Below are 14,581 nucleotides of genomic sequence, written 5' to 3'. Positions count from 1 at the left end.
TCTGAAGACAGCTGGTTGTTAGATAGAACTGTTGACACAGAAAGACAACAAAGAAATAAAGACAAACAAGAAGGATTCCTTTTTTTTTTTTTTTTGTGTGTGTGTGTGTGTTTTGGGAAAGAATGGATTCAGAAATAAGAAAAGAAACAAATGGATGCTTCCATGGCAAAGGTTTCTAGTAAAGCAATCAAATAACAAGAGTAACTCCAGAGAGACCAAATGTACACAGATAATTTACAAAGTAAATAACTCAGTTGTCAGAGTCTCCCAAGAAGCACAACACCAATACACTTACATTAAACAAAATAATCAACTCAAAAATAGAAACAAGATGCAAAAATACTAGTCGAAATAGAATAACCATCTTCCCAAGAAACACCAACTCAAGTCTGTATCTATCCAGTAAAAAAGGTCCCTCAACAAAGGTTACTTTCCTTCTATCCCTTCTCCAGGAGTGGAGAAACTCCTCAAAGGGATACAGTAGAGCTCTTGATCTTGTATCTGTAAAGGAGCTTCTTCTTTTTGGATGTGGTATTGTCCACTGTGAGAACCACCTTGCCTGCTTCTCCAATCTTGAATCTGTTCTTCTCCACAGGTTCATCAGTAGCAACTAATTTCCTAGCCTTCTGCACGATCACTGTGTATCCATCTTCTGAGCTTGGCACAAACTCTGCACCGAAGGTCACATCCCATCCCAGGACTCGGAGCTCCCAAACAAGAAGGCATTTCTGCAAGGAATAGCATTGTAGTCCAAAGATCATTTTCTGAAACCATCTTGATAAGGACATGGCATATTATTTGATAGTTTAGAAGCAAAACTATTTGATGAATTGTGAAAGGAACAAGCCCTGCACCTCATTAAGTGGTATCTCTATGAGTTGCTTCATCAAAGGCTTGATGGTGATTTCAGTAACCGCATCAGCAGCAGTGAATTCAGGGTCGTTCTCCTTGCTCAGACCTCCATACTGTACTGGGACTTGCTCAGGAGCAATGTATCTGAATAAATGAAACAAGAAGATATGAAAAGAATTCTCAAAATTAATTGCCTAAAATGGCTTAAAAACATGGAAAAAGCTTGGCAGATCTCCACTGACTTGAAAAGGGTCTCAGCTGTTTTGGATGGCCCAGCAAAAACAAACTTGCTCTTGCTCCTCTGGGTGAAGAAAGGGCTGATCATTCGATTGAAAGCAAGATACCACCATGGAACATTGACGAATATCTAACAAAGGCCCAAACATGTTATTACCCTTTAACAATCAGATGATAAAAACGCAACCTTTCCGGAAGCAAAATTCTTTAAAGAAGAAACGATATAAAATTTTAAAAAAAAATTCTTTAAAGAACAAAGGCCAAAAGATAACAAGACAGAACACAATCTAGCTTGCGTTCATTGATGCAAAACCAGACAAAAAAAACTCTAATTTATTAAACAATTATTCCCTTCTAGCTAAAAATTACATTGGAATTCAGACATTATATTGGTCGGTTTTCATCAAAACTCCAACTTGATTAAAACCAATGCTAAAAAAAAAAATAACAGAGCAATAGTGGAAATAAAAATCTAAACTTTTTTCTATTTCAAACACAGCAAAAATGATGACCTCAAAACAAAATCACAGAGATATATTGAATGTGACCGACAATTACTGATTGATTCAAATATACCTGCTTAGCGGCAAACTCAGGGTAATTATCTTGGAGCAGGGTGAGGGCCTGACGAAGCTCGCGCTTCATGGGGCCAATCGAGTTCTTGAGATCAGTGACCTGAACCATGGTGCAGACACCACCAGGACTGAAGTCGAGCAGCTGGCGGATGCCCTTTTCGAGGTACTGGATCCTCCACCGGAGGAACCTCTGCCTCTTCTCCTCGTCAGCAAAGGCCATGGCGTAGAGCTCCTTGTTCTGGAACTCCCCGTAGACGTTGTAGCACACCGGGTGGCCATCTCTGTCGGTGCCGTGCATGAAGACCACCTTCTCCATCTCCGGGATGCCGAGGTCCTCCTCAACGAGCGCCTCGATGCCGAACTCCTTCCTCCAAATCACGGCGTTCTTCAGCATCGCCATGGCTTCTTTGACCTTCAAGTCCCGGGCTTGGAGGAATTTGATGAGGACGGTTTCGCTCCTCTCGTCCCCGAGGAGCGGGATCCCCCAGATTAGCACCTCCTCCAATGGCGGAGGGATGTCCGATGGTGGGGCTGGCTCCTCCGTCGCCGGCGCCGGGGGAGGTTGTTCTTCAGGCTTAGCCTCCTCCTCCACCTTGATCGGCGGCTCCGCCGCCGGTGGGGGTGGCGGTGGAGGGGAGAACTCGTGGTTGGCGAGGGCGGCTTGGACGAGCTGCTTGATCTCGTCGAGAGCCTTCTTCTCGGGGTCTTCGAGGTCGGTGACGAGGTTGCTCTCCTCCGTGAAGGTGACGGCACGGCCGATGGCGGGCAAGGACGGCGCCTCCTCTCCGGAATGCTTCTTGGGGTCCTCCTCTGCCTCAGGGGCCGGCGGCGGCGGTGGCAGTTCCTTCACCACCTCCTTCTCTTCCGCCGCCGCCCCGGCGACGACGACCTCCTGGGCCGCCTCCGATGCCTTGGTCTGGGTCTCTACGGCCATTGCTTTGGGCGTCGAGAAAATGCTAAGAGAGAGGAAGAAAGAAGAGAGAGAGAATCATAGGTTTCTGGGTGAGTGGGAGATATTTATAGAGAGAGAGAGAGAGAGAAAGACCAGACTGTCAGGCTCCATTGGCCAGCTTTGGACTGCTCAGGCGGGACCCGCTGGAGGAGGAACCCACCATTTTTGCTCTTTTCTAGTAGATTCCAAAAGAAAATTTAAAAATTGTTAGTGGGTAACCCTTGTAATTATCATTTAGGTTAATTAATTAAAGCTAATCAACAAAGGGGCCTACAGCAATGTTTCATCCATGGAGAATCTTAGGACCAGATCTCTCTTAAAACAGAGTATTCCATGCAAGAGTAACCATCTGCTTTACTAGGTAGCTTGTTATTCACAGTATGGTCTCTATATCCACAGTTGCATTAAGATTTGAAAGCATCATTGTTTTTTATTTGAACATAATGCGTCATTGTACACAAGTATATCAAATGATTGCAAAAATGCTGTTTTTATCTAATGGCCGGAGCCTCTGCATGGTAACTACTTTCTTTGCAAGTGTCTGAAATTAATTAATATTTGTCCATCTTGCTGTATATTTCTGTCATTAGCCAACAGAATGGAACGAAGAATGGGTGGTTTCCTCTCTTTTTATTCGTCAAAACAGGCTATATTTTGGACTCGTGCACAAAAAAATTTAGTGAATTTCAAAAAAAGTTTCATATAAATTATCAAAAAATTATTTAGCATATAAATTTTTAATGAATTAAAAAAAAAAAAAAAAAAAAAAAAAGATAAGTAGCTTCGTCTAGTAATTATATATCAAAAAATTATTTAAAAATAAACCAGCAAACGTCAATGGTTTGCCTATGGAAAAGTTGTACGCCCATGTAATGTATAGTTTTACTTACAGAAGTTTCTATGCATGAGTTTGATCTGCCCTTCTACTACATAACACTTTCTATGCATTCACACTGAATAATCTCATGAGAATATTAGTTTCACAATTACGACTCGGCAGTTCAGTGTTTTTTTCATCAGCCAACAGAAATGAGAGAATTGAAGGATGAAACGGTTCTTTGTTTCATAAAGGAGGTTGGCTTTTGCAAGCATGCGTGAGGAGAAGGTGGTGCCCCATGGCAGCATAAGAAGACCTCGCTCTCACGCTTCTTTATTTTTCATGCGATATACGAGAACTACAATGATGTGTGCGTGTATATATATATATATGTTTAGCTTCTTTTTTCCTGCTTGTAGGTTGGTTGGTCGTGACAGAGACTGGAGGATGGACGGCGTGAGGAAACTTTTAAAGTTGGCAGAGACCGGACTCTAGAAAGCAACCAGGAGAGTAAGCCCACAGGATATCTTCGCTCCGGGTTTGGAATAGTTGGCACACGGTACTCTGGATACCGGAGCCCTCGAAGGTATTCTCCTGGCAACGGTTTATCGTGTCCTTTCTTGGATTTTTTCTTCTTGTTCTTTCCTTTCATGCCACTTGCTTGGTACTTGTTTAGGCGTGGCCAGCCTTACACAGCTATGCATGAGCTGAGCCTGGGCATCTGGCACAGCCTAATTCATGCGAGAATAAATAATCCTACTATAATGAAGAGAGAAAGAAAGCATTAACGCTATTTGCAAGGGCTGTACGTGAACCAAAATTTTCAGGACCGGTGCCCACCTATTCATTATTGCCTTTTGATAGGCTTTTTAACAAAGATGACTTTATTTTACTTTTGATAAACTAGCGGCGCCTCTTCCAGCTTCATTAACAAGCAGCTCTAAATTATATTAATTAAATTCAAAAAAAAATATATCACACACACTTACACCCTTACAAGTCTAGCTTATTATATATTTACCATCTTAAACTATTATATGCACTATTTGTACATATATCTCTCAAATTATTATGCTTTTGCATGGACTGATGCTCCTCATCCCTTTCAGTTTTGATCAATAGATGGTGTCAACACCAAACAAGTCTAAGTATTATTTTTTTAAAAAAAATTTAAGTATTATTTGATACAGTTATTCTTTACATTAGTATTTCTGAAAAAAAAAAAAAAGTTGACATTCAATTATATGGAAAAAGTTTTACTTTTATGTAGTTGTTTAAAGATATTGATATGAAAGTATAATAAAATTATTTTATATTTAAATTTATTATTATTATTATTATTATTATTATTATTATTATTATTATTATTTAACAAACATGTAACAAGAAGAATATTCATGGAAAAACATGATAATTAGATGATCATATATATAAAAAAAAGTTTGAAGAGCAAAAATATAACAAATTATGTTTGTCAATGGCAACCGAATGCATGCAAACAATCCAAAAAAAAGAGAAAAGAGCAGAAAAATATTATAGTCGTTAGTGGTATGAGGTTGGTGCGCGAGGAGCTCGATTCCTTGAAGCGTTACACCGTGTAACCTCCACGACGCCGTAACGGCCATAATACGCGCTGTCATCGCGTCACGTCCCGAGTGTGGGCCTCCAAAAGCCCACACTTGTTAACGTCATCCGCCGTTGTGATGCGCCGGGTCGGAGCCTCCAGAAGCCGTGGGAGATGGCGATTGGCGATAACGGCTAGGTAACGATGGCTAGTGCCAGCTATTTACCTTTTTTTTTTCATTTTTTTAAAGAATATTAGAGGGAGATTTATCCATAATTTAATAAGATAAAATTTTTGAAATGTGCCATTTAAGAATGAACCCGAGACCTCATGCACCAAAGCAGAGGACTGGGGCAACACCAATTTACGCCAATCCCTTTCTTTTTTAAAAAAATTCTTTTTGAGTTTGTGGGTGTGATAGCAATTTTGAAACGTTAGATGATTGTTTGATCGTGTCAAGCCAGATATGGCTGGAAGTGCTTGTATTACTAGCCCAATAGCTCTTATCAGCACATTAATTGCTCTCCAATCCGTGAGTTCTTTATTAATTTATTGCCATTGCAATAGATTCCAACATGATCATAGTCTACTCTTATTTTATCAAATATTTTTTAAAAAATACTTTATTTCTTCATATGAAGAGTTCTCTAGGCTTGGAAAAGCTGGCATTGCAGCTTCATGATCAACTACACACCATATACCATGCCAATTTTTAGGAGTAAAAATTCACCCCTCCTGCTACATAGTTTGAGAAACTTTTGCATGCAAATGGTAGGACCTGCATAGCATTGCAGGTGATGAAGAAAGTTGATGACTATTAAAAAGATTACAGGCAGTCATATGCCTCTATCACAATTCTTTGCACAAAATTATCAGAATGTTTGTATAAACTCTCTAAAATAATTATACAATCATTACAAGAGAACCTGTATTTCATATCCCAAAAAAATATCGATTTCTTTTTTGTAATTTTGAAGAATTTATATAAGATTATAAGAAATGAAAATATTTGTAGCAAAAAGGTATCAACTAGTTTAAATGGTAAGATCCTTTTTATTGATAGAACGAGAGCCCTCGGTCCCATCTTGCGCTGTCTCCAATTTCAAGTCAGAACCAATGCAGCAGTGCTTGAATCAGAGATGACCCAAAGCCGCAGCACCTTTGGAGATATTGTGATGCCTTGCTTGTGGACAACGCATCCTTGATCTCAGGCTTCTTTTAGGATATATAATTAAGATTATATGAATAATTTCTTTCCAAAGCAATATATATGTGTGTGTGTGTGTATATATATATAAGCTTACATGAATGATGTGGTTGTAAAGGTCAAGCACAATAATGATAGATATGTGGGCTCAAATTAGGGTGGATGATGATGGTGGAGATGACCGTTGAGAAATCCAAGCTGTACAAAGTTGGAATTATTGGAATCCAACACAAAAAGCTCGTATCCCTACCTATGTCCCTTTCTACATGCCAATCAAATATCATTAACACTCATCGAATAATGTAGTATCTCGAAAAAATAAGAACAAGAGCAAATGCCACTTTACAAAAGGACCAACTTGGATATGGGATATAGCCTCCACCCTCCAATCTCCTGGTTTCATAAAGGGAGGGATAGAGAGAAGCTTTCAGTAAGTAGGGGTGGAAGTCCTGGGCCACTCCAATACGTGGATCCAGGTGTATGTCTGCATTGTCTGTTTATTCCATTCCACCAACCTCGAAGAACTTTAGCCGTTGGAGATTCCGCTGCTCATCATTAGCTGTAGTCGAAGTGTCTCGGAACAGTTTATCTATTAAGTTGGTATAGCTGTGTGGTGGCCAATACGATGGTGCATAGGATGTGATAGCTACAGGGATGGCATAATGAGGTAATCCATGATAGCTTAAGCTGGTTTAGCTCGTCTCTTGATGAGATATTATTGGATTAGTGTACTGCATGACACTAAGCAAGTCATTTTGCGTGCTAAGATTAGCAACTTAGAAGACCTGCATACCAAGATCTTTTATGTGCTAATATCTGTTTTGGTTTCATCTTAGACAACAAAGTATCAATCAATATCGTGCCATATACTTGGTAGAACAACTAGAATTTTTGTGAATTAACTAACAGAAAAGAGTTAGGAATATTTTATAGTGCAGATTATTTCAAAACAAACTAAAAACAAGCTAATATGATTCCATCATTATGAAAAACAATGAGCAGATTAATGATTATAATGAAGTATTATTCTAATATTTCCTAGATATGCTATAATCTATTTTGTCTTTTCTTTTTCTCTTCTAAAATACTTTCAGGTTTTATCATATATCGTAATGAGTCAAAATATTTTGTTGTTAAACTTATCATAAATAATGATAAATTGATATTAATTATATAGATTTACATGCATGTATCCCCTCTCTCCTTTGGGAAGGGAAGAACTGCAAGGAATGAAGCCAGACTCAAACTATGGTTGAGCTTAAAGTGTTTTGTGATATCGTCAACACTCGTTTCGGCCCAATTAAAAGTGTACCATCGAGACCGAGCCTAGCCCAATCACGGCCCATCTTAAAACCGAGCCGCCATGATGATGCCTGCGGGCGCCCGGACCCTCAAGCCGAGTACCAGATGTGGAAACACTATTCCATACAACCGCGACCTTCGCCGCCGCCGCCGCGGCGATCCGGGCGGAGCGCCGTGGTGAGACCGCGGGAAGTGGTCTTGTCGGGATGGAAGACGTCGAAGACGTGGTGGCCGCCCAGAGCTCGCCTCCTCCACGGCCCCGTCTCCAGCTCTCAAATGAAGACAATCGGATGCGCTAACCAGGCAAATATTCTTAATCCCTCCATAAAAATTTTGTTTTTTTGCCGACACAGTTTTTTTTTTTTTTAATTATTTTCTTTTCTATCGTAGATATTGGTTGAATAACTGTGCAACTAAACGGTTTAGTTTGTATTAATTGATCTGGGTCTTTGGTGATTGAATGCTTTGTTAAGTGTTTGTTTAATTTCGATCTTAGTTATTAATAGTCGATGTATAGGGAATTCTGTGAGTCATAAGAACATGGAATGAATCACTTGAGAGAAGTGGTTTTATGTTGGATGGCAAAACATTCAGACATAAAATGCATGGAATTGGAAGTGTAATTTCGTAAACGGGAAATCGGACTCCATGTCACAATTATACTTTCCATGACATTTTACCTCCCTGCTGTAAATTTAAGTTGTTGAAGAAGGATGCAAGGGCATTGGTGTGAATCACTTTACACCCTATAGAGAGTTAATATGTGACATTCTGGAAGAAGCCAGGCATCCTTTTTGTCATTGAGTAGAACTGTCATTCGCTTATGTGATATGAAGATAAATAATGTGGTTGTTCGTGGTTGAAGTACTTCATTGATCACCTTTTTAGCTACAATGTACATGTGCTGTTTCATTTGTGGAAGGTATTTACTGAAAAACAGTCTGACAAACTCTGCTAATAAATCCTGAGAAGCTTTCGAACTAATATAACATCCCCATTCGTATTCATTCTAGTGTCATCTTAATGTTACATGCTGTTGTTTGCCCTTTTTTTTTGTTGGTTTTGGGGGATGGGTGATGGTGGTGTTGCTTATAAAATTAGACTTCTATAAGTCAGAGCAATCAGCATATTTACTGTCTACTACTGAAGGTTTCTTAAGTCTCAACCTTGCCCTGTTATTTGATTGGGATTGAAGCTCATAATTTTTGGTTGCTGGTTCATTAAGCTTAGGAGAAATTCTCATTCTTTTTACTTCTGACAAATCATGGTAAATGAATCCACCTTCTCATAACCAAATCTTTAAAATTGTTGTTGCTTAAGACCTGTTCAAGATATATGGCCACATGAAAGGCTCTTTTTCAGATTATAAAGACTTGAAACTGTCATCTCTAGCCTAGTTTGAGGATCGAGATTTCAGATTTATTGACTTGGTAACAGGAAACTTCCACAGGGGGTGCACCTACTTTGGAATTTTCTCTGGCAATTTTTCCCTGCACTTGCTTCCTAAATGTTTCTCGTTTTTTCTGGCTTGCTTTTAGGATGATTCTGCAAGGTGTTTAAAAAGCTTAAACATAGGGTTATTTGATTATTATTGCAAAGTTATCCACAAGGTTTGATTTGTTCTATTGATAAGTGAAAGAGAGCATACAAATGTAAGTTGTATTTTGATGATTTTATTTTCGACTGTGTGCATAAGTTTCGGGAGTGAAACCTCTATCTTCTTTAATTCATCTCTCTCTTGCACCACCTCCATCCGCCCCAATTTTTCTTAACCTTTTTTGCTTTCCTCTTTTTGAACTATTTTGATTTGGAATTATATTGCTTTACATTTTCTGCTTTTTATGCTCTTCCTTCTCTTCGCTAAGGCAAATCTGATTTTCATGTTCATAGTACTTCCTTTTCCTACCCAATCAATTTTTCCATCCATTTCCCATATTTCCCTTCTATTCATGCAAATTGATTGCGGGCCAAAAAAAAAATTCTTATATATGAGATTCAGTTGTCATGGTTGTTTCTTTCAGATCTTACAACTGGGAATTGGAAATTCTTTAATACAAGAATGAAACTCAAATGAAAAGTATAGAGAAGTTGTTCTAGATTAAGCTATCATAACTTTTTCTTTGCAATGAATTTTGGAATCACCATGCACTTACAAGGATAAAAAATTTCATTGCTTCTTCCCTGGGGTGCCCCCTTGAGGGTAAGGTAAGGCTCTTGTGAGTTTTGAAATTATGTATGAATGCGAAGGAACATCTTCCAGATGAAAAGATGAATGTGATGTAAATAGAATATAGAATTTTTTTAATTCCCCATTTATTTTCATCAAAAATTTATGCTGAATACAAACAGCTTGTATGGAACAACAAATATAAGATAAAATTTGATTGTTAGATTTAAATTGCTTACAAATTCTCCTTTTGTGTTTGCTTAACAGAATGATAGCGAATACATAGCTTGTCAGCTTTCAGCATTTGGATATGCAGTGACTGATGATCCTGAGGAAGCAGACTTATGGCTAATAAATACATACTTTTCCCTTCTTTCTTTTTTATAATTTCGTTTTACTCATTTTAATCCTGTTTTTCATTCGCAATGAAGTACCATATTTTCTGTTATTCATCCAGATAGTTCAAAGAATTTTACTTATACGCAAACTTGAATGGTTAGCTCATATCATTTATCAACACTGGATATTTAAGTATTATGTCCTCTTATACTTTCTAAAACCATTGATGCCTAAGTGGAAAGCTTTTAAAATTTTTGCTGCCAAATTTATCTTGAAATTTTAGAAACTTGATCCATGTTGCATCTGCTATTTATGCACTTGCCCTCCTCATCATCGAATATGATATGCAATTGCAAAGCTTTCTTTCATTTTTCCTTTCTTTTTATCATTTTCTTTCCCCTGTGGCATTGGATAGGCACCTACAAATGTGTGGTTTAATTTACAGTTCTAAATGTTCAAATGATCCAATTATATCTGGCGCAGATTCACAGTGAAGTCTCCTAGTCAGTCTGCCATGACAACTCTCATATCAAAATTTTCCAGTTCTACTACATGCCATTTTTGCAGAACTTCATCATGATAGAATCACCATGCTTGGCATTGGCATGACTATTCCCCCTTTTATACTGGAGCATTTGAAAGAGATAGCCAAAATATTGTGCCACCCATGTGTGTATTTGTTCCTGCATGTACCTATGCAGTCTGGGAGGGATGCTGTCCTGGCTGTAAGTTTTAGTATAGATATTTTTCATAATATTATTGCTCATAACCTTCCTATCAGCGTCCATATGTAAATGTAAACAAGCTATTCTTGTTTCCTGCATTTTGATTATCCAAGCAGTAATGAGTCTACGAAGTTATGGTGGCTCTGATTTTCATCAATTATAGACCTGACGAGTTGTGTGTTGGCATTATGTCGGGCGATGCATTGTGAGTACATTGTGAACGAGTTCGGGAAGTTGGGTACTCTGATTGAACTTGTTCCTGGGATGCAGATTGCAACCGATATTATTTGTGGATTCCCTGGTAAATTAGCAAAATATACTTTATATATCCTCCTGCTGGTTCTAATAGTTGTTTAGACCGATCATAAAGTCTCATTGTTGGCAGCATGCATTTTTCTCCGCTCCTCTGCGAAATACATTGTTATTTTGAACCTGTGTTTTTTCTCTTAAACATTAAGATTGGGCTTCAGATCATTGAAGTGAATGCTTGTGAGAACACCTGCATAGTGCACAATATTGAGATGGTCTTGTGCGGTTAAATATCAAGTAGATAAAACAGATGACAGGGAAAGACTCATCCCCTGTGTTTTTAGGTGACACTGATGAAGAGTTCACAAAAATTGTCAGTCTGATAAAGGACTACCAATTCCCTCAAGTTCATATTTCTCAATTTTGTCCTAGACCAGGTATGTTTTCTCGTCTTTTGTTAATTCTTCAGATAACAGTAATTTCATTGATCAGTGTTGTAGCTTTATTCCACATCAGCATATACAATAAGATTTTTATCATGGGGCAGAAAATTATTTCCAGAAGCATTATTTTCACTTACCAGTGCTTAAATCATGTCCCTGTTCTAATTTAGTAGCTGAAACACTTTTCTTGAGTGCGTAACACCAAAATTTGTACTGCTACCTGCACCTGAGTACATTTCCTGGTAAATGGAAAATCTTCTACTCGTACAAGATTCTAGCAAGACCAACCTTAATTCAGTTCAATGAATACTTCTTGCTCTTTTTCCTTTTCAGCTCCATGTATCATTGGCTATTAAAAATGTATCTGGCATACTAGCAAAATTTGGCACCGACTAAATGGACCTGTTTGCAACATATTGCTATATTTAATATGCCTCTTGGCATTTCCATTCCCTAAATAAGAGTGTTCCTTATCCACTCACATCCCCACAGTAAAATGGAAGGTCCTTGTTGCCAGGTGTGTGTTCATTATGCCAACTTGGACCTCCTTTCACACAGCAAGTAATGGCATTGCATTCCAAAGATGGTACCATGTTCTTATCTGCAACAGTGTTTTCTGGTCTGTATATTTTGTGCTCATGATATGTCTTGCAATAGAGGCCTGGCTCAAGGGAGCTTTCATCTAAACTTATTAATGCTAAATTTTTCTTCTTTCATCAAATCTAAATGCAAAGGACACAGACTAGCTACTAGTCAGGTATGTAAACCTGCTAAACTGTTGGATGGCTGCATGGTTATTGTTTTCGTGTCAACGTACGTCACCAAATGTCTAATCTTACTGTTCAAGGGCCTTCTGCTGCAAGGATGAAGAAAGTTCCAAGCACTGAAGTGAAGAAGCATATTCGTGAGTTGACTACCGTATTTGAAATTTTGAATCATTTTCCCCTGACAAAGGAATGGAAGATCGGGTTGAGAAGATATGGATTACTGCTGATGGTATTCATTTGGTTAAGAAGCCATCTTGTTCCTTCTTTCTAATGTGAATCAGTCTGTGTTTCTGTTAGTTGTAATTTTTTAGTTTATTCAATGTAAAGTTAAGCAGCCCAAAAATCTGAACATCCAGAGTACCTTTTCTCATTAACAGAAAAGGGGACTTAGAGGGTCGAAAATTCAAGAGTCCTCCGAGTGTCCCTTCTATCATTTGAAACCTTTGATGCAGTGTTAACCTTCCCCGGTACCCGGATTTTCTTGTGTAACCGCAGGTTGGCCATACTAAGGGATATATCCAAGTGCTTGTAATTGCTCCAGATGGTATGCTAGGTATCTCAACAGATGTAAAGATTACATCAGCAGGAAGGGTCTGTTTTTGGTGCAGTGATCGACACTCCTTCACCTCAGGTAAAAGAAATTACATACGAAGGTAACATCAACTTGGAAGCTATTCCTTTCAGGGATTCACATGACAGTTGTGTGTGTTCAAGAAAGCAAGAACCCTGCCCATGTGCAGTGCAGAATCTAGTGCAGCAAATTAGCAATTGTGGTCTTGAAGAAGCTCCTATTGCGATGGTTATAAATAGGGAGATTTTATTAGCGCAGTTCAGTCTATGCTACTCAGGAAGAGAAAGTTACAAGGACCAGTGAATATGAATGATGTGAATGCAAGTAAATTCCTGGAAAACCATGAGACAAGCTGAATGAGTGTCGAATTAGCCACCGTTGATTGGATTTTGCTGAGTGGGTTGATTGCGAGCTCTCTGACAACCATAGCTCTGCTAATATTGCTTTCATCTGGGATGCTGTCATCCTGATAAAGGGACTGCAACTGTATTATTGTGTTTTCCTACTGGTGCAATTATTATTTGCAGGTTTTCCTGCCTATGTTTTCTAATTATCTATATAGTATGTGTGTATTCTCATAGTTGTTTCCAAGACCATGTTCCAAAAGCTGATCCCAAATCACTGGGACAAGGTATGATAGACTGTTGGTTATGGATATGATGGTTGTTTTAGGAGCAGCTTATATCAGAAAATGATCAAAGATACAACTGGCTCCCAACATGAGATGGAAGGCATTACACCTGTAATGTCAAACAAGGATATTTCTTTGTTTTCCTTGTTTTTTGTGGGGGAAGGAACATGTATAGGTTTTGTGTCAGCCTTTAGCTGAGCCAGCCCAATGGACATCCAAGTGATACAAAATAGCTGTGATTGGGGAACCGTATTTCGTGTCAGGCAACCTGTTTTACGGTCCAAAGTAACAGGCAACATGGTGGTCCAACCGACCACTTTATTCCTCCATCTGGTGCAAACATGAAGAGAAAAAGAGGCCCCAAGTTATGAGCATATCTTTATCTTTATCCCAAAAAGAGAGCGTGGTACAGGTCAGAGAGTACACATGGAATTTTCTAAGTTGTGGGGCATCTTTATGACCATTTTGAAAGTAGAAAGTGACACATCTATGTGCTATGCTCTCTGAGATGAAACTTCTCTCTCATCCAGCGTTAGAGACCTCATACATGCGCCGTAGAAGATTGTATGGAGCAATCTTTTTTTCCTTGCCACATAATTGATTATATCCATCTTAAAATAGAAATTAAAGAGTCAAAATAGAATGGGATTCTCCTACTATCCTGTAATTCTAAAAAAATATAATAAACAAAGTATATAAAGCATCATTCACGAGGCCATTCACTTGCATCACTTTCTTCTCTCTCATCGAGTTGTTCTTTGCTCTCCGTCCATTCCTAGGACTTTTCTCCTTTGAATCTTCTTCCCTGTGAGGATGTCCATCCCAAGTATAGATCGTATGACCACGGATTGTATGACAGTAAATATTATTTTTTAAAAATTATATATCGATTTGTCTTGAGATGTGTATTGGATTGTTGCTGGTAATATATCAAAAAAATTTAAAATATGTATCAAAAAGATTTTAAAGTATGTATCATTAGATATGTACCGTATATTGATGAATATGATATTTTGAAAATAATATATCGATTAGTTTAAATATATATCAATTTTTTTAGATATGTGTATTAGGTTGCTCTTGAGTATGTATCCAGGCAACTTAAAATATGCATTAAAAACCTATCCAACGTGCATCATTTGGATATATACTATGAACTAGTAAACACTATATTCTAGAAATT

At 38.3% G+C, this 14,581-nt stretch overlaps 2 protein-coding genes and 1 pseudogene across 8 annotated transcripts; 2 read left to right on the top strand and 1 right to left on the bottom strand.

Moving 5' to 3' along the window:
- Window positions 1–135: 135 nt before the first annotated feature.
- Window positions 136–2,661, bottom strand: LOC105051838 (patellin-3). Its single transcript, XM_010932471.4, has 4 exons — window positions 1,666–2,661; window positions 1,095–1,219; window positions 855–996; window positions 136–728 (listed from the first exon to the last, which is right to left on the bottom strand). Exons 1-4 carry the CDS (start codon window positions 2,596–2,598, stop codon window positions 468–470), a joined length of 1,461 nt encoding a protein of 486 aa, XP_010930773.1. The 5' UTR covers window positions 2,599–2,661; the 3' UTR covers window positions 136–467.
- A 4,904-nt stretch (window positions 2,662–7,565) lies between these two features.
- LOC109506238 (uncharacterized) lies at window positions 7,566–13,317 on the top strand. 7 transcript variants are annotated; one of them, XR_012134411.1, is made up of 5 exons: window positions 7,568–7,809; window positions 9,941–11,038; window positions 11,331–11,423; window positions 11,947–12,186; window positions 12,277–13,317. XR_012134411.1 is itself a non-coding variant. In XM_073243730.1 (5 exons), the coding sequence occupies exons 3-5, from the start codon at window positions 10,936–10,938 to the stop codon at window positions 12,465–12,467; spliced, it is 387 nt and encodes a 128-aa protein (XP_073099831.1). In that variant the 5' UTR covers window positions 7,568–7,809; window positions 9,941–10,737; window positions 10,854–10,935; the 3' UTR covers window positions 12,468–13,317. The 7 variants fall into 7 exon arrangements, 6 of the variants coding, with proteins under 6 accessions (XP_073099832.1, XP_073099831.1, XP_073099835.1 ...); XM_073243730.1 differs by lacking the exon at window positions 11,947–12,186 and having other exon boundaries at window positions 9,941–10,737; window positions 10,854–11,038; XM_073243734.1 differs by having other exon boundaries at window positions 12,164–12,186.
- Window positions 12,713–13,317, top strand: LOC105051904 (uncharacterized; annotated as a pseudogene).
- Window positions 13,318–14,581: the final 1,264 nt, after the last annotated feature.

Source organism: Elaeis guineensis, chromosome 9, assembly GCF_000442705.2.
Source record: "Elaeis guineensis isolate ETL-2024a chromosome 9, EG11, whole genome shotgun sequence".
In the NCBI taxonomy this organism is placed as follows: Eukaryota; Viridiplantae; Streptophyta; class Magnoliopsida; order Arecales; family Arecaceae; genus Elaeis; species Elaeis guineensis.
The sequence above is the reverse complement of the archived record's forward strand: the minus strand, read 5'-3'. Positions and strand labels throughout refer to the sequence as shown.